At 45.2% G+C, this 19,370-nt stretch overlaps 7 protein-coding genes across 7 annotated transcripts; 4 read left to right on the top strand and 3 right to left on the bottom strand.

The window, feature by feature from the left end:
- Positions 1-60: 60 nt before the first annotated feature.
- On the top strand, positions 61-417 carry PAAG_12657 (hypothetical protein; the record flags this gene model as incomplete). Its single annotated transcript, XM_015848122.1, has 1 exon — positions 61-417. The coding sequence occupies one exon, from the start codon at positions 61-63 to the stop codon at positions 415-417; it is 357 nt and encodes a 118-aa protein (XP_015702264.1).
- A 914-nt stretch (positions 418-1,331) lies between these two features.
- PAAG_08928 (cystathionine gamma-synthase) lies at positions 1,332-3,847 on the bottom strand (the record flags this gene model as incomplete). Its single annotated transcript, XM_015846672.1, has 6 exons — positions 1,332-1,490; positions 1,576-1,683; positions 1,762-1,804; positions 1,879-2,062; positions 2,132-3,563; positions 3,797-3,847. The coding sequence occupies 6 exons, from the start codon at positions 3,845-3,847 to the stop codon at positions 1,332-1,334; spliced, it is 1,977 nt and encodes a 658-aa protein (XP_015701593.1).
- A 727-nt stretch (positions 3,848-4,574) lies between these two features.
- On the top strand, positions 4,575-7,910 carry PAAG_08927 (U3 small nucleolar RNA-associated protein; the record flags this gene model as incomplete). The annotated part of the gene is made up of 1 exon (XM_002789122.1): positions 4,575-7,910. One exon carries the CDS (start codon positions 4,575-4,577, stop codon positions 7,908-7,910), a length of 3,336 nt encoding a protein of 1,111 aa, XP_002789168.1.
- Positions 7,911-8,208: 298 nt separating this feature from the next.
- Positions 8,209-12,217, bottom strand: PAAG_08926 (nucleoporin Pom152; the record flags this gene model as incomplete). Its single annotated transcript, XM_002789121.2, has 4 exons — positions 8,209-8,404; positions 8,501-11,482; positions 11,547-11,695; positions 11,768-12,217. The coding sequence occupies 4 exons, from the start codon at positions 12,215-12,217 to the stop codon at positions 8,209-8,211; spliced, it is 3,777 nt and encodes a 1,258-aa protein (XP_002789167.1).
- Positions 12,218-13,175: 958 nt separating this feature from the next.
- PAAG_08925 (ubiquitin carboxyl-terminal hydrolase) lies at positions 13,176-14,843 on the top strand (the record flags this gene model as incomplete). The annotated part of the gene is made up of 6 exons (XM_015846671.1): positions 13,176-13,301; positions 13,381-13,475; positions 13,557-13,656; positions 13,739-13,920; positions 13,983-14,170; positions 14,281-14,843. 6 exons carry the CDS (start codon positions 13,176-13,178, stop codon positions 14,841-14,843), a joined length of 1,254 nt encoding a protein of 417 aa, XP_015701592.1.
- A 548-nt stretch (positions 14,844-15,391) lies between these two features.
- Positions 15,392-16,542, top strand: PAAG_08924 (hypothetical protein; the record flags this gene model as incomplete). The annotated part of the gene is made up of 2 exons (XM_002789119.2): positions 15,392-15,572; positions 15,662-16,542. The coding sequence occupies 2 exons, from the start codon at positions 15,392-15,394 to the stop codon at positions 16,540-16,542; spliced, it is 1,062 nt and encodes a 353-aa protein (XP_002789165.2).
- A 192-nt stretch (positions 16,543-16,734) lies between these two features.
- Positions 16,735-18,763, bottom strand: PAAG_08923 (F-box domain-containing protein; the record flags this gene model as incomplete). The annotated part of the gene is made up of 4 exons (XM_015846670.1): positions 16,735-16,909; positions 16,990-18,032; positions 18,099-18,252; positions 18,342-18,763. The coding sequence occupies 4 exons, from the start codon at positions 18,761-18,763 to the stop codon at positions 16,735-16,737; spliced, it is 1,794 nt and encodes a 597-aa protein (XP_015701591.1).
- Positions 18,764-19,370: the final 607 nt, after the last annotated feature.

Here is a 19,370-nt window from a genome sequence, read left to right as displayed (position 1 = left end):
TTTGCCGACGTCGTCCATGGCGAACAACTCGAAACAGACCATGCGTCAAACAGAGATTCTATGTACATGGCAGGCTTTTCAACTAACCCCGCATCCTTCGTAGCGGCTCAGAACCGCTCCCCATCCCCAGTACGGTCCCCAGTCTCGTCCCATGGTTTCAGCGCGTCACCATCAACAAGTGCGTCACCATCTACAAAAGGGCTGGACACTTCTCCCAACCGAGGAGGCCGGTTGCCTGGAAGCCCCCGCCCTTGTGCCCATAGCCCCCCTCCTGGCACCTTTGGTGGGGAATTGAATGTCGAAACCATGCGACAAGCCCTCCGACGGACTGGTTCCGGCGATATCGGTGGAGTTCGCAGTCAACCAATGAGCGCTGTTGGAAATGATGATGGCACATTCGAGCGCCCCTTCAAATAGGCTTAAATCTGAAGCCGTCCGGCCAGGACTCTTGTGTATAATTTTTAATTTTATATGTATTTCTTTATTTTCTAGTTTCCTCTTTTTTCCGCAATGAATTTCTTGTTTAACACGTCGACTTCAGCCAATGGAGGTAGATCGGAGTTCCTTTCAAGGCATCACTTTCGGGAAATTGTATCGTTTTCTTCTATATCCTCTACGTGAATTTTGGGGGATTATTGTTTCAAGGTGCTCGTTGCTTTTTCTTTATTTTTATTTGGCCTATTCCCTTCCTAATTCCAAATGCTTCCTTCTCTATCTTTGATTTGAGATATGCGTTTTTCTATTAGCTTCGCCATTTGCTTTTTATTCCTCTTGACCCCTTTTGTTCAATATGTTATGTTTCCATTTTCTAATTCTCAAGAGCAACACTTGTCAAATCTCGCAGCCTCGTATCATGAATTCCCACAAATTTGGAATCTGTTCAAGCTCGCTGGCTAAATTGAACAGTGTTTGTTTGAGTTTAAGAATCTTTATTTATTATTCACTTAGTTGTCCTTTCGTCTTCATCCGTTTACGTCTCCGTTTCAGAAAGTCCAAGTCCATTTTCTTGATAAAAGAGATTTGGGTTGATGACAGAGTATATGACGTGTCTGATAATTGTTGAAATTATATTTCCCCTATTTACGGAGTCAAGTATTATTTACATAGACATCTTTGTTCGGGCACTGGGTTTCCTTTTAATTTTTTTTTAACCACTTGCTGGTCAATATCTCTGGAACCAAGCCAGCCTTTTCCCACAAAGGAAGAAAATTCCAAAGTTATCGCAGTCGCCCATTAATTCATGATTTCATTGCTTCCAAGCTGATTGATGATGTGAGCATGCCCCTACCTTGTCAATTTTTATTGCCCATCCTCCGTAATAACCCACGTCGTTACTTAAAAGCCGAAAGCATGAGGATGGTCCAACTGTAATATGATCCGATACCTCCTCGAGTAGGATTCGAAAGATCGACAAGAGAGAAAACCGCCTCATCCGATAAAGCTCTAGCCACTGCGTATGGACCAAGGATATTGATCGCCCTCGGGTCTCCCTATATCATCCATCACAATTTAACAACAAAAATATACACAACGAAAGAAAAGTATCTAAACATCAATTTATAATTTCTTTGATACCTTCGCTGCCGCTTCGAGGGCACGCTGAACTCTTCCCCTGAGATCTTCGGGATCTTCGAGTCCGACACTCGTTCTTATTAGGTCCGTTGGGACGCCCAGGGAGTTGGCCTGGAGGGTAAAGAAACTATGTTAGTGACTTTAAATCGAGTGGCAATATTTTGTGAGATGGGGATGCGAAGTACTCACCCAATCTAGTTCGCCGTAATGGGCTAGGATCACATAGGGCGAACTTTGTGGAGTTCTTTGATTAGCAAATATATATGGTCATATATGTTTGTCTACTGTAGTTGCGGGAGGCAATACCTAAGGGTGAAGTTCGTTCCCAAGCTAGGGCCCTTCATGACTTCGAATGCGTCGTAGAAGGCAACCGCCTCTTCATTCGAGTGGAAAGTTATGGAAAATAAGCCTCCATATCCTCCATTGGAGTTCTTGCATTTCTCGTAAAAGGGTCGTGTTGGGTTGTATTTTGGGTAATAAATGTCTTTGACTAGAGTGGTTTGATACAATTAACAACTGGAGGTGAAAATTTCATACCATTGTTTCAACAAATACTCACTCAGAGGAGATGTTTTTAATTGTGCAGTTATTTCCTCCGTGACTGCATTGATACGCTCAATCCGCGAAACGAAATCCCGACTGTTCCGCTCTAGGAATATGGCATCCTCGCCCCAGTAGTTATCCTCGTACTCCACGTCAAGCACAGTCTTCAGTTTCTGGTAATATTGCCCATGAGGATTAAACACGGCACTACCACCCATAACATTGCTGTCTCCGCTGAATACCTTGGTCAAGCTGCTCACGACCACATCTGCATATGGAAGAACGTTAACGTTAATGAAGTTACCCACAGACTCATCCACAACCACCGCAAAGTTGTATTTGTTTGCCAGATTCCGAATGCGCTCGAGATCGGGAGCTTTTAAGAGTGGATTCCCGGGGAACTCCGTAAAGAGAGCTAGGAACCGCTCTCCAGCTTCCAACAGTTTCTCAAGACTTTCTAGCTCTTCTGAGGATGCATGGCCATAAAATTGAACACCAGGACCCCATTTTTGCAGTACCTTTAGTGTGTCGACATAAGGGAAGCCAAAACAAATACTCTTCATTGGTCCCAGGGCCGCCATCAACATGCGGTGAGTGTTGAAAATCGAACTCATACCCGAAGGGAACAGGTACACATGTTCCTCCGTTAAACCTGCAATTCGCCCATCAGATGAAGCGGCCTGAAGGGCTTCACTAAGTTCACCATTACACGTCAGGGAGCCCGCAATCCGCCTACGAACCGCCAGCTTAGCGTTATTGGCATGTGCCGTGCTCAAATTGCGTCCAAAGCGCTCTTCTATGAACTCGTCAAACTCCTTTGACGAGGGAATTTTGGATTTTGGCGTTTGTGGCTGCTGAGGTGTTGAGTCTTTGCAAATGTTCCCTTGAGAACCGTTCCGTTGATACCGCCTAGGTCCCTTGTGAGGCCACTGGTCTGTATGTGCGCTCCGTTGCTGGAGTTGACTCTCTTCAATTAAATACCCATCTTCTATGGCCTTTAGACAAAATTCACTCCGCCGGCTGGAGATGCCGTCGCCAGTGTGCTGCCACACCTGTTTCGCAACTCCACTATGTGCAGCCGGGTACAAAACGCAAAAGAGCGACGATGAAATATTTGGATGCAAAACGCCATTGCTAACCTCGGCTGGTTGAGGCCGTCGATGCCGTGGCAGGAGGAGACCAACAACACGGACCTTTGGCGCCTCCTCAGCAGGTAGTCGTGAAATCATAAACTGATAGCAGCGGTCTGCAGTTCTTCGAGAAGGAAACAGTGTTGCAAACTCCTCTCCAGGAGTGCCAAAGCGGAGCACTACTTCCTCTACGAGCGCCTGGATGCTCTTGTGGATGAAAAATCGTGGATAGCCACTAGTCATGGCCTCGACAACCCATTTCTCTCCTTTTTCGTAGCCCACATTTGCCCTCCATGTCGGGAGAGAGACGCTCACAGCCTAGATTCTGTAATGTTAGCATTTGGAAAGAATATTATGAGAGCATGTTACTAAGAGCAGAGGATGAATTCTTTATCTAGTCCGTGTGACTTTTTCTTTTTCTCAACCAAGCAAGTGAGTATCTGCAGAGAAACGCATAGTTCGGAGCTCATGTTGAAAGCCTATAAAACAATAAAGGGATAGAAACATCCAGCCCATTGGAATGCATTTTCACTTATTTTTATCAAACATACATGGTCAGTCTCTGGAGGGACAGATCCTCCCACTTCCAGTTGCTTAAACATTCCAGCTATCCCTGTCTCCTGAAAGTGAGACAGACGATGAAAAAGAGGTCCGAAGAACGAAAAAACCTTCAGCTCAAGCGATGGTTCAATAGCAGATAAAGAGCACTATCGCAAGGCACCGTACACAATTCCTGAGTTTAAGTTGTGCTTTTTGTTGTTATATGAGCGATAAGAGCAGGAGAGAATAGACACAGCAGAGAAGTAAGAAATGTTGCGGCGAGGGGCAAAAAGGTGGGAGACTTTTGATGCAGGTGGCCATCCGTGGTATATTTATGGCAATACTCAATAAACCACCAAATTATGTCCTTTAAGAACTTGTTGAGTTCATTAAAAATAATCAAAATGGTGTATATCAATATATTTTTCAAAATCAGATCAAAGTTTTCTTAATTCTCCCGCTGCTTGCACTCGCAAATTTCAACTTTGTACCTTCATCTTTGAAGTGTATTCGTAATTACAGCATCGTTTCAATACCAATACCATTGTAAAATACAGTACCATACAACGCTTCCATTTCGAAGGGCAAAAAAATATTGACAAAAGTTGAAGCTTCAAATTCCAACCGCAAGCAAAACCGCCTGTGAAAGGGCTCAGAATTAGGGGATATCGCAAACGATCACAACCAAGATTCTCCCTAAAAATCCCGGTTTCTGGACTTCCGCCCTGTGACTTCTGGCTATCCTCCTCTTTTTCAAAATCAATTCTCTGTTTTGGCCTGTCATTCTCGATGTCGGAAGTCAGTGCAAAGCGAAGAAAACTAAGCACGGAAAATGGAGCTCAGCATGCGACCAGAAAAGGAGTCAAAGGCACGGAAAATCGATCGCGATCGGATGTGCCTACAGCCGAGCTTGCTGCAGCCAGTGGCATGTTCAAATCCAATGTCTTCAAGTTGCAAGTGGACGAATTGCTCTCCCAACTGCGACCAGACCATGATAAGCTCCTTTCCCGTGTCGAAAAACCGCTGCGGAAACTGAAAAGCATTATTGAGAGAATCATTAATATCCCTCCCAAACCTGTGTATGAGGCGGAGAGAGAACTGCGCAAACGATCGGGGATTGCAGTTCCGTTTCCAGACCCTCGTCCTGCGAAGGACACGAAATACACGCTACAATACACCTCCCCGGTGAATATCAACGTCGTCGGGAGCTTTGTGATCAAGACGGAAGTAAAGTCAAAGCTTACTACAATCGATCTGGCGGTTACAATTCCAAGCTCCCTGTTCCAAAGGAAAGATTACCTCAACTATCGATATTTCCATAAACGGGCCTACTACATAGCTTGTATCGCAGCGGGCATCAAAGATGCTGGGGAACCGGATTTTAAGATAAGCTGGATCTACCAAGATGGCAATACGCTCCGTCCTGTTATTTTGCTGGAGCCCACTGAAAATGCTGATGAATCGTTCATCCGCTCTAAATCCTGCATTCGTATCCTCACCTCGATCGAAGATGCTGTTTTCCCGACGCACCTTACGCTGCCCACCAGCAACAACATTCGAAAGGGCAACGCCGATCAGGATCAGCAAAGCAATTCCTCACAAGCGGCTGTGGACCACACTCCGACCTCAATTTACAATGCAACCCTCCGGTCCGAGGCGTCCGTTTCGGCTTTCTTGAAACTTCAATATGCTGCTAGTCTGAAGTGTGCCGCCTTCCGAGATGCATGTATCCTTGGACGAATTTGGCTTCAGCAAAGGGGTTTTGGAACATCCTTCGCACAAGGTGGCTTTGGCCATTTTGAGTGGGCCACACTTTTAGCCTTGCTTCTTGAGGGCGGCGGGCCCAATGGGAAACCACTGCTCTCCCCCAGTTACAGCAGCTATCAAGTGTTCAAAGCCACAATTCAGTTTCTTTCGGGCAAAAATCTTGTCCAGCCATTCATGTTACAGGCAGGTGATGTTTCGAAAATACCTGCTTCTGATGTGCCTGTTTTTTTTGATGGAAAACGGGGTTTGAATATTCTCTACAAAATGTCCTCATGGTCATACGCTCTACTACGCCACGAGTCTTTTACAACATTAAAAATGCTCAACGACTCCCTTTGTGATAATTTTAATGGCATTTTTATTTGGAAAGTTGACGATCCTCTCTGCAGATTTGATCATCTTATCTCAGTTTCTCCACAAACCGCCCTTTCTTCAACTCTTCACATCGTTAAATACCAATCGTCTATCTACCAAGTCCTTTCAAAAGCTTTGGGTAATAGAGCAAAACTCATCAACCTTTTCGTTCGAGATACCCCTGCTTGGCCTATTGATTCAGGATCTCTCCCTTCCGCCAAAGAAGATAGCTCCTCGGTCACCATAGCATTACTTCTTGATGCTGAACATTCAAACCGAATAGTCGACCACGGTCCTTCCGCCGAAGACAAAGAGGCATCTATTTCCTTCCGAAGGTTTTGGGGTGATAAATCTGAACTTAGACGGTTTAAGGATGGAAGTATTATGGAAAGTTTGGTGTGGTCTGATCGTGCTTCGGATCCACCAATTGTCCAACAGATTGTATCCCATATCCTTAAGCTACATTTTGGCTTAGAAGAAAGTCGCATTGCCCTTGCCAACTACGGTCTCAACGCTGACTATTTTAACGGTGCCAGCGCATTGAACCCCACCGCCCCCTTTCAACAGTATATGGATGCGTTTGATTCCCTTGAAAAGTTACTTAAAGGCATGGACGGGCTCCCGCTCACATTGCACCAGCTATCCGCAGCTAGCTCTCTATTGCGATACACATCAACCCAGGTCTCAAGTAATGGCCTGACGCAACATAACCCTGCCGACATCATTCTCCAATTTGAAGGCTCGACGCGCTGGCCAGATGACCTGACAGCCATCCAGATGACAAAACTTGCATTTCTACTGAAGATTGCCGAACTTCTCGAGGAATCGAAAGAGGTCGCATCCTGCCAAATAGGCATAGAGAATGAAAGCAGAAAATTTCTTAACACCTCATTCCTTGACATTGCCCTCCCCAGTTCCATTATATTCCGCCTTCGCATCTACCACGATAGAGAACAAACTCTGCTGGAACAACAGCTGAAAAGGAAAGACATAGCAGGCCGTCAAAAGGAAGATCTAGCTTTTGCCCTCGCCACACACAGACGTAATTTCATCCAAGCACCCCGACACACTCAGACGATCCGAACCCTATCCACGCGCTTTCCCCTCCTTTCCCCAACCATTCGTCTCGTGAAAAAATGGGCAAACTCTCATCTCCTAACTCCATACCTACGAGAGGAGCTCTTAGAACTAATTGTCTGCCGCGTCTTCGTTCATCCATACCCTTGGAATCCCCCTTCCAGTATCTTAACTGGCTTTCTGAGAACCCTCCACTTCCTCTCCCGTTGGGACTGGAAACTAGAACCGCTGATAGTCGATCTAAATCAAGAATTGACTCCGCAACAACTGTCCGAGATCCAAAAGCGCTTCGACGCCTGGCGCAACATTGATCCGATGATGAACACCGTCGCCCTCTTTGTAGCATCAAACCTCGACCCTGATGGTATATCATGGACCCAATTTTCCAAGCCGCCACAAGTTGTTGCTGCGAGGTTATCTGCGTTAGCAAAGTCAGCCATGAAGCTCGTCACGGAAAAGAGACTAGATTTGAAGGCGCCAGAACTCTTCCGATCACCCCTGGCGGATTATGATTTTGTACTCAGGTTGCATCCGAAGTATGTTTCTGGCTCCCACAATAAAAAGAAGAATCAGATAGTGTTTAAAAATGTTCAGGGACTAGGTCATGGGGGGTTTGGTTACGATATGACCGGATTTAAACCTGCTGCGGTGTTTGTGGATGAGTTGAGCCATTTATTCGGACACGCTATTATGCTTTTTCATGGGGATGACGAGGAAAGTGGTGGTGGTGTGATTGCTGGAGTTTGGAATCAGCAGACAACCAAACCAAGGCCTTGGGGTTTGAAGATTCGATATTCGATTGTACCGTCAAATGTTGAAGGGAGTGACGAAGATGGGACTGAGCTCATACCTAATAAGTCAGCGATTTTAAATGAGATTGCCGCGTTGGGTGGTGAGCTCGTTAAGAAAATTCAGGTTAATCGATAATAAATAGGATAAATATGGAAGTGGGAAGAGGTATGGAAATAAATTTTCAATTATCAGTCCGTAATATTTCCATTGCTTTTTTTTTTTTTTTTCCTTCCCTTTCTTTTTTTTTTTTTAAAAAAAAATAAATACACAAAGAATTGAAGGGAAAAATAAATCGGTAACCTAAACGCCGATGCTATGTAACTCTGCCTCGTCTGTCAAGAAATGACGAGACATTCACACATTCCTAACCGACCCGCAGGGATTGTATATATCTGCAGTTGGTTATCTAATAATCTATGGCTTCAACGGCCAATTATTTCCTCTTTCCACCAGCTGATCCAGCTCCATCCAGCATAGAAAAAGAACAAAACTTGTCTTTAATGGCGACAACCTCGTAGCTACCCTCATCAGATGTACGGATAGTCTTGGTATATTCATAGGAGATGTCATGTTTAGTATCGAGGATATGTGATTTCTTCCCTTTACGGTCGATTGAACTGCGGGTATATCTGCAATTAAAAAAGAAAATATATCAGAATCAGTAAAAACCATTCATCCCAAATAACCCTATCAGTAGCACTAAGCAGGGGGAAGGAGGAACTTACGTGAACTCAAATGGCGGAGTCCCCCAAAACTCAAACACCATCTCAGCCTCGCCACCTTCATGTATCTCGACAACAGATACAGATCCACGGCTGACCCTAACACTAGGCATCTCATGGATAACCTTGGTAATATTCTTATGCGCCTTGCACTTCCCACTCGCCCCATCACTAACCGCCGTAATCGTAAATTCACCAGGCTTTTCTGCAATGCGACGGAAGCTAGTATTTGGCACGTTGGCTTTTCTCTCCACACCATTAAATGTATAATATACCTCAAAGGGAGCGTGGCCAGACAGTGAGAAAGACAGGCGCTCTCCGACACAATAGTCAACCTTTGTCTCAAGTGGGATAATTGTTGGAACATCTGAGATTGTTACTCGCACAGACGAACCTTCGTATTCTGTCGTTCGCTGGCAACCACGGGCATCGCGGACCTTTAAGATGTTGACGACATGTTGGCCTAGATCGAGATATCGCCGTGGGATAGGCAGGCTATATCGGTTGGAGGCTATGTTTGGTATGGACAGCACCTCCGGCTTGGATACGGAATGATGCTTGATTCCAATCTCCAGAGAAAACGGAGGTACTCCATCCAGGATTATGGGAATGGCTTCCTCCGAATTCCCTTCTTCTTTGCAGAATCCATAAATGTGGTTAGGCTGCCCAAAGCGCGCGGAGGGACGAGGATTGACCCGTTGCGTAATACTAAACGGCGCATGCTTCTTTTGATCGTAGTTGTAAAGATTATCAACAAGTTCAACAACAGTGTAGGCATAGTCACCGGGTTTCGAGGTGTCCATTTGCAGAGAAGCAGAACCCAGCGCCGCTGTTATTGACTTATAGCTTGTAGCAATTGCACCAGTGAGGGGTCGAAGTTGTTTTTCGTATCTAAGAGTGTAAGGGGGGGTGCCATCGAGTTTGATTTCCATGAGATCTTCGTCACCCTCGCAGACATCTCGTTTTTCAAACACTTCCTTGTCTTCAACTGAACCACCATCGACAGCTATAATTCTCGGTCGAGAAATCCAAGTGATTTCAAATGTGTTTGCTCCACTATCAACAGTCCCAGGACAGGAAGAATCACTAACCTCGATAATTTCATATCGGCCCCGTTGTGTGAATTGGACAAGGCTGTTTTCGTTCCACAGAGACTTTTCAATAACTGGCATCGAAGCGTAATCAAGGTTCTGGAACTTAACGGTCCAAGGCGGCACTCCTTCCAACCTTAGCGGTACCTCGACATTCTTATCTTCCAAAGCAAGGATACTACGCTTCTTATCGATCTGGCCAAACGCAACTTGAGGTCTCTTGGGGCGAACATCAATTTTGATCTCTTCTTTCAATATGCGCTTGCAATTTGATTTATCCTTGACACTTGTCAAACCAAGAGTAAATTCACCCCCATCAAGATCTTCCGTGACAAGTGTTGCTACTTCATGCTCGCTTCGAAGCTCGAGTTTCATTCGTTTCCCGTTATGGACGAGCTCGTACTGCAGCAACCATGGAGCTTCTCCAACGAAGAGGACATCGACCGAAACAGGTTCACCAAAACAGGCTTTGCGACTGGTTACTGGTCCCAGGAAGTGCGCTGATGCTGGCGGTTTCACATCCTGTTCTAGAACTTGAACTTTACCCTTCAGTGGCTGTGGTTCGTAAACGCGATCTGAGATGTCCAGAAATTCATATTTGTAATGGCCTGCTTCTGTTGGAGTAAAATCGATTTGGCTCCTTAAAGAGTCAAGGGCTATGACACGCGTCTGAACCCCTGTTGCTTGTTCGATATCATATCGAATTCGGAACGGAGGAGTTCCAATTAAGTCCAGATCTACCAGAAGACCAATTGAACTATTCGCACATTTGTCATAGAGTTTTTCGTAGCGCAAGTTGATGCTTGGCTCAGGCGGGTTATGAAGGAAACAAGACGCCGGCTCAAATATCTCACCAGAACAAAATTGGTTGGAGATGGCTGTGAGGCTGTACCATCCAGGCTCCTGAATTTGGGGTTTGTGGTTGACACTTTTGAGAATGACTTGCTGCAGAACGGGAGGAACAGAATTGTCACCCTGTGTTGCCTGGCTGGTGAAGGAGTATGTCAATATAAAAGGAGCTTCAGTTGCCTGGGTTCGCTCAACGGAATGGAAATGAACTGGTAGGTCTATGGACTGATCCTTTGCAACTTGGAGATATGATTGGGCATTGCATCTACTCAACGAAACGCGAGGGCGCTCATGAACCACAAATTGCTGAGTTTGAGGGGCAATTTTTGAAAACTGGTCACCGTCTTCAGAAGCAGTAGAATAATTTGCGACATTTCCACAGGCATCGTGGACCTCTTCGATGGTATAAATCCATTCTCCACCAGTGCTGAGCGACTCGTTAAGCGGAACTTCGATTCTTTGAGCCTGTGCCCAGCTAATATCCGGGTTGCTTGAGTCGATCAGGGAATCGACATGGCCTTGGCCGATAAGAGGCGACCTGAAGTTTTCGGGCTGAATACTCTGGAAGGAGACGCCATGGTCGATCTTGTTGACCTTGCGGCTATATTTGATCTTCAGAGGCGGTGTCCCCTCAACCACCAGCGTCAAGTTGGAAAGTTCACCCTTACACCGGTGGTCGGCGGAAGGTCGAATGAGAGCCTTCGGACAGGTGGCAACGAGGGTATCAAGTGAACGGCGCCTAACTTCAAGTTTTGAATCGTCCACAACCCTCAGGAGTTTGTATATTCCGGTCATTTTCACTGGAAATTGCAAATCTCGGGGGTTGTATATATCTGAACTCGAGTGGCCCTTATTTGCTTGCTTTATCATATACTTCAGCTGTTTAGGCGGAACTGAGATGGTCTCGTTCTGACCAGACTCAAGGTCAAATCGCAATAGCTCAATGGTTATAGGCGTTGTCTGGTTGACACGGATCGGCAACATGACCTGTGTTTTCTCGTTGTCGATACAAAAGGAGGTGTGCTCAGGATTAAGCACCGCAGAACTATAAATTTTTGTTTGATCAGCACCAATAGATGATATTTTAGGAGAATACGAAGTAAACTCACCCTTCAGGAAGAATATGAATGATCTGTTTCCCCAGAATCAAAGACGAGTTATGGAGAATATCGGCAGGTTTGACTCTCGTCTCTGAGATGGAAAGTTCTCTGTCATATGCAAGCTTGAGTAGGGCAGCCATCCATGATTCTATAGGTATCTGCTTGAAAATCAGTAACCCAGTTTTCGTTATTTAATTTTGCCCCATCGGGCCTTATTAGTGTAAACCTACAGGGATGTGGAACATTAGAAAGGCATTGGCGACAACATGCACGATGAAGACGGCCAAGGTAGTCGAAAACGACCATTCTAGCCAGGGTATTCTCAGGGCAGGAAGGCCGAAGAGGAAGATGCCATCGATTGTAACCCATTTCAAGAAAAGCCAAGTTGAATCAAAATCGTCCGACGATGTCCAATATTCATATATGCGCCATGCATTTAAGGCCATATAAAATGCCACAACATATAGCCTCTGGGATGGCGCATCGATTATCCTGAAAGGGATAAGGGGCGCGTCTGAGTCCTCCCGATCTATCATCGAGGGAAATGGCTTCTCATTTCGAAGGCTCCGAAGGCGGACTTCGAGAGGAGTGCCGTTATGGCTGTTGTTGAGGGATCTATTCCGTAGAGGAGTGCGGGGAGTCTGGGGGAACGACGATCGGAGTCGAGGAGTGCCAGTCATCGCATGCTTAGGGGATTCTGATTATGGGAGAGGAGTTGCAAATGTACTGCATACGATGGCCGGCTTAGCATCGCAGGCCCATCCAAGCCTAAATGGAAAGGAAGAGGGTTATATTAGCACGGGCATGCAGAGCATATAGGTAGGTTGTCGAGATCGCGATGCCTCACTGAACACTGGCACTATAAGTACTGCAATGTACTTGCAATTCCCCTCAGAGCAAAGGTATCTATATCCGGGTACGTCAGAATAACAGGCAAAGCCCTGCACAGAAGATCGCTGGCGCAAAAATTGTCGGTGTCAAATAGCTGTAGCTTTGGAGCATATAATATGGCAAATAACTTTGTCGTATAAATTTTATTTAATACAACAAAGGAGAGGCAGAAAGTTTGATAAAAACAAAAAAGAGAGCGGAAGAGAGCAGAGTCTTTTCCCCCACCCCGCCTGAGGAATAGAGCGAATAATCGAGCTCTGCTGGCTGGCGGTGCTCGATTGGAGTGAGTTGAGTTTCGAGTGTTGTCCGTGTTTTCTCTCCGCGCAAAAAGATATTTTGAAGGCGAAACGCGTTTGGAAGAACGAAGGTTGATGCCAAGCCCTTTCTGCCTCCTAACATGAACGTATTAGTTAACTAATTTAATAGTTAAGTTTGATAAATAGTTATTCACCGCTTGAACTAACTAGTTAACTCTAATAACTATAACTAACTAGGACAACTACGTCATTGACATTTCTTCTGATCAACCATTGAATATGAAGTGATCTAGCGGGATATTGAAGTCTCATCTTTTTTCTCATCCCAACTTCTGCATATCCTCAAACTTCGTTTCCCCTTTCCAGATAGTTAGTTATCAATCGCTGTAAACCCCAGTGCCTATAGCTTCCTATCGTCTTCTCCAATTCCGCTTAATCAAAACTGTTTGACTTGGACTCATCCTTCTCAATCTACATCCACCAGACCAGAATGACAGACCGAACAAAACGCCGGCGGCTTAATTCGCCAAAGTCTTTTGAGAGTTTGCCCCTCCAGCCTTTGACCCCGTCTGATAAAGCCAACTGGCATGGCTTTTGCGAAATTGAATCAGAGCCGGTATGTCCGTATCAGAAACCATATCCAGGTAGTTATCTATCCTATCCCCGTTTTCAAAGCTAACGTGGTAATTCTCCAGGCTCTGTTCAATGTCATGCTGCGAGATTTTGGTGTCAAAGGGGTTAAAGTCCAGGAGGTGGTGTCTCTGGATGACGAGATGCTAGAATTTCTTCAGTATGCTACGAGCTCCATCCCTTACTGTACAGCAATATATAAATAAATATATGTGACTTCATTAACCCAACCACCCAACAGCAAACCAGTCTATGGGCTTATCTTTCTCTTTCGCTGGAAGGAAGATGATCCTGAAAAACAGGAGTCAAGCTGCCCTGAGGGCATTTGGTTTGCTAATCAAGTCTGATTCCCATCCCCATTCCCTTCCCTCCCTTTCAGTGAGAGCAAGTAAAGGATGAATATATTCTAATATTTACTCCTAGACATCTAACTACGCCTGCGCAAGTGTTGCTCTACTAAACATTATCAACAACGTCGACGGAATCGAACTCGGGGAGAAACTTCAGCATTTTAAGGACTTCACAATGCCTTTTACCCCTGCACTGCGTGGAGATGCAATCGGCAATTTCGAATTTGTCAAGCGAGTTCATAACTCGTTCGCGAGGTATGTTGGCTTAAACGGTTATCATGACAAGCAGATTCTTCAGCTAACCTACCCGACCCTAGGAAAATGGATGTTCTCAGTACCGATATGCAGTTAAAGACCGAGGCAATGAAAAGAAAGTCCAGGGGAAAGAAATCAAAATCACAGGATATCGATGATACTGAGTCCGTCTTCCATTTCATTGGCTTCGTTCCAGCAAGGGGTAAACTGTGGAAATTTGATGGCTTAGAGCGCCAGCCGCAAAATCTAGGTAGATTATCTTTATCATTCCCCCCCCCCCAAAAAAAAAAAAAAAAAAAAAAAATCAATATCTGTCTTACTATTCCCTTAGTTTCTTTCTGCTAATTCTTTTTGTTCAAGGCGAATGCTCGGGCGACAAGTGGTTGGATCTAGCTAAGCCAGAAATCCTTTCAAGGATGGCGGAATACGAGGAAGATCAAATCGAATTTTCCATCTTGGGCCTTGTAAAAGACCCTCTAATCGACTTGAAAACACAGCTAGCGGAAAACATCAAGTGTATCTTCGCCATAGACAACCAGCTATCTACACTGGGTCTATCTTCTCTGGATGATGCCACTGCAACTGCAGTCAAGGGTAACAACGCAAATGGTAACGGTAATCGCCATGATTCATTTATCAACATCACCCAGGAAGAGATGGAACGGGCAGGTGTTCCAGAAGATCTCAGAACCAAATATAAATCTGCAACACCAGAGGAGTTGACCAGTTATCGAGAAGAGCTCGTCAGCGCCCAAAAGGGAATACGAATTTTGATCAGCGAGGAACAGCAATCGCAGCGAGCTGACGAAGACTACGCGGCAGCAAGAAGGCATGATTACGGGCCTGCTGTGCATACCTGGGTCCGTCTCCTTGCTCGCAAGAAGGTGATTCAAGGGTTGGTTAGTGAAATGCAAGCGTATTGATTTGATTAAGCGATGACAACTACCTCCTTGATGGCGCCGATTTTCCCTGCTGTATTTTATACCAATTTGTTTAGAGCATCACCTTGTCTATCTTGTTTAACGCCATAGTAATGGATGTCTGATGTGACTATAACTAATAATATTTGTCATTTTGTGGTATAGTTATGAATTTACCGCCGGAGTAGTTCAAGAGATCCATTGACTGGAGTTTGATAGTTCATTCTTCCGCAGCATTTTGAAATAACAACCAAAAATAAATATTGGAAAATGCTAAAGAATTAAATGAATAATAACAGAACTTGAATGACCAATAGCTCCATTAACCCCCAAATTTATAATACCCTCGTCGTCGTCTCGTGAATGAAATGTAGCGTAATTATTAACATCTAATCACTCACGATGCTGAAGTTAAATCTCCAAAGCGCGTCTTGCCGATCTCACCAATCTAATTAAAAGCCACACGCGAACGCCTCACGCAAATCTCCGCTATGATTATCATCACAACACCGTTACACAGTCGGTCTCCTCTAGAATCCACAGAATTGAAAATGTCAGCCAAATCAGACGATATCGAGCTGAAGCTGGAGGTGGATCTAGTGACACTCGACTACATCCTGTGCAAAGCCATCCGGGCAATAGTAGAGGATCGAATATCACAGAGAAACGGCCAACAGCCACTATCAAAGCACATTGATAGAAAGGGGGAAAGTATTCTTGGAATATTTGATGGTTAGTAACTTCGTAGTTTGATTTATTTTCGACCAGATATATTCAACACGGTGCAAACCTGACATGCTTAACATCCTTTTTTACTACAGCATTCATGCAATTATTTCGCTACAATCACCCCAATGAAATTAATGATAATGATGCATACATATTACCGAGAGATTTAAAGATCAAACTCCAAATCCTCACGGTTACAAATCTCCTCTGTCGACGGTACAGAGCCAGCTCCAACCCCATTGTGTTTCTGCCCTCCGAAGAAACACTAAATGCTCAAAGAGAGCGCAACAAAGCACGCGCAGAGCGCTGGCTAGATCGAAATAGAGAACGCAGAATTAGTTGCGGAACTGCAAAGGAGCCGACTCCTCCTGATAAGTCGTTTCTAGAACGAAATCGCCGAGATATGTTCTTACATGTAGGTATCTCTCATCATCACGACAAGACACCGCCCGTTGGTCCAACCGTCACTCTACTTGATATTCTACCAGAGTACATGGATCTTTGTAGAATGGTTTTTTATGACATCCAAGACAAAAGCTGGATGGAATTACTGGTTCAATTCATGCTGCATGCGGCCATCGAGGAGTTTCTGATACGGGGAAAACCCATCGCGGAAGCTGCTAATGAGGCTTTCGCGTGGAATTATCCCGACGATGTCGAGGTTGAAGAAGACAATGATGATCAGGACGATAAAACGCACGCTGCTGATAATATCTCTCAGTGGGAAACAATGAGGGATTCGGTTAAAGAATCTCTCTTTGATACTAGGGACGTACAAGATTGGGAATCACGGATCGGGGGAATCCTCGATAAGTATCCTTTCATACAGTTCGAGGAACGCCTCCTGAAGTGGCTGATACAATTACTAGAGTTTCAGGATTCATCTATTCTCATGCAGCTGGAGGAGGGGAAACTAGAAGGGCTGACGGTGGAGGAAACAGAGGAATTCATGAATAAGGTTGGTGTTCGATAGACAATTGAAACAGCAGGCAAAATTACAAGTGAAAATACGGAAGGAAGGAAAAACGAGAGAAAGATGACATGCGGGTAAAACTTTTAATTGCATATTGGCCGATACCAATCAATTAACCGCCAAATTTTGTCCCGAGGAAAGCTATTTACACAAATATGCCCGGCACCACCATCAACAGCGCCCAGGCCCCTTTTAATCATCTGGATATTCGTCTCGAATATTACTAACGAATACGCGCGATTGCGCATCCCACCTCTTGAAGTGCTTGCCGCCCAGCTTCAAAAATGAAGGCGGTAGTTGAGATATTTCCGGGGCGATCGGTTCGATATTTTCTTCCGCAACGTATCTCACGCTTTTGTCGGATACTCTAGAAAGCAAAGAACATGTGAGCAACTTCCTGCAATCCTCGATGATGGGTATAGGTATGGAAAGGGACGGGGGATGTACAGAACATGGTAGAAACTTTGATGTTTACCGGCACGTAACCGATCGATGCCCATCTGCTGCATCCACTGCTCACCAGCTCCGCATTCGGCATCCCATCCAGTTATGACAGCGACATAGTCATATCGACGATGCCGGAATACCTGCCCTATTTTGTATTTTACATTCTTATGCTCCGATGTGCGTCTCCGGACCTGTTTGGGGATGTCATCACCCGCCCGCAGGACCCGAACACTTTCTCGAAGCGGGCCATACTCTGGCAGATGCTGAAAGAGTGGCACCAAATACTGCTCTATCAGGAAAACATCAGATTGGAAATCGGAAGCAATACTATCCATCAGCGATTGTAGATGGCGTCTTAGCACAAAATTCACACCCTCTTGTCGAGGGAAAATGCCCGGTAATTCTCCGCCTTGGTTGGCATATCCAGCGAAAAGTATCGAGGACCAAAGCGCGGCATATTTCACGTGAACTGGATCAACGCAGGCATCCCGCACACGTGCGATCTGGAAAACGGAGTTGAGAATATTCTTGCCGCAGCGAAGAACTATCTCCTGCACAAGTGCTTCGCGTAAGAAGCTCGACCGCGATGAACTCAAGGCTCCCAAGAAATTCAGTTGTTGTTGTAACTCAGTTACCCCTGTTTCTTCTATTGAGCGAAACGGATCCATGTACATTGGATCACCAGGCTGGCTGACATCATCAAGCCGGGCGCCATCCATATCGTACCCTTCCGCCGGGTTAATTATCACATGTACATGGAAGGGAAATCCGCACGGATGGGCATCAAGGCCAACTTGCCGTGCAACATAGCAGTATATAGCTGAAGAAATGAGAGGGAGTGAATTATGACCTGGATTCCTTAATGCAAGCCCCAGAAAGTTGTGTTCGATGTTGTAGTATTCCCGGTCAGGGTCGATCCCCGTTAAATCATGCGCTCGTAGAAACATGGCTATCCTTCTGGCTCTATTTCGAGGGCTAAGATCCATGATGTGTGGGCATTCCATCATCAATTGCGTCACAATCTTATCGAGGCAAGCTGATATCTACAAGGAACAATGGCATAAGTAACAACAGAGATGGAAGTGTAAAATGTGCAATATCAAACGTACATCATTAAAATCTCCCGGGCCTGTTTCCAAAACGAACATATCGAAAACACCCAATGCACGTTCCAATGAGATATCTTCGCTATTTCTCAATCTGTTCCATACCGGAATCGCCATTGTCCGATGAAGGCAGCTGAGGATGGCATTGCTGTAGTATCTAGAAATGACCCCGAGTCAGTGTACACGCCACCCAATGGCATATATATATATTTTGGTAAGAGAGAGAAGCAATAGAGAGACACTCACCGTCTCGCCAGATGATCTTCCCACTCCTCCCCCGCTCTTGCATGCCGCAACAGCGTATCCTTCGCATCATACCCAAACTCCACAATCCGATGAATCTTCTCAATTCTCCCAGTCTGGCTCGTAAGAATACTATTCAACACCTGCGTTGTGTCGACGTCAATCTGCTGCCGAAGAGCATAGAGTCCCTTCCAGTCCACAGACGAGGCGGGGTCTGTGAGTTTTTGCGATAGTTCATGGCGCTGGTCCCAGAATTTGAAATCATTCTGGCAATGTAGGCGCCAGAGGAGAGGGGAGTTCGTCACTCTCTTAAATCTCCGGGAAGTCCGTTCAAGGGTTAGTGCAGTGCTTGCCGGTGCGTAGCATAGGATGCAGTGAAGGACCTCGTCGGGGAGGCCATCCAAGGTTGGCTTTGCTGTTGTCATAGTTAGCGTGATTATGTCTGGCTCTTAAAATTACGGAATAATAATATATCAGCTAGGGCCGCAAACAAGAAGAAGATAAAGACGAAGAAGAAGCAAAAGTGGAAGAGAATTGGTGTTGAATGCGGGGTCCATCGTTGTTCTGCGGATAAGATACGGTTGGACGCTTTTGTGATGTGAAATTGAACAAGGCCAACTCCGCAGTTTCTCGAGGTGGAGCTTAAGGTCAGCGGCAAATCCATGGATCGAGAAGTATATAAATACATTCTTATATTGAACAGTGTCATAGATGGGCACTCGACTAACATAAATATATGTTAACACAAATTAATAAAATAGGCCGTTAATATATACATGACTCGTTTATATACATGATATGGTTAGTCACACTCAGTCCCCATCGCCCTCATTCGAATGCATGTCAAAACAGAATATTAAATAGTTATACACAGGAAGGAACAACACCTCACACCAGCATGCCGTCGCTCAATTCCAATGATCTGGGGCTTCAATTTTGCGATTAAACTCGGAAACGCTACCCAGAGCTACATGGTCACAGGTTGAGGGAACACCGATATTAATTGTATTAGTGTAGCTCGGCGGAAGACAC

This window comes from Paracoccidioides lutzii (assembly GCF_000150705.2).
Source record: "Paracoccidioides lutzii Pb01 unplaced genomic scaffold supercont2.53, whole genome shotgun sequence".
Taxonomy (NCBI): Eukaryota; Fungi; Ascomycota; class Eurotiomycetes; order Onygenales; family Ajellomycetaceae; genus Paracoccidioides; species Paracoccidioides lutzii.
This window is presented reverse-complemented; position numbering and strand designations above follow the sequence as displayed.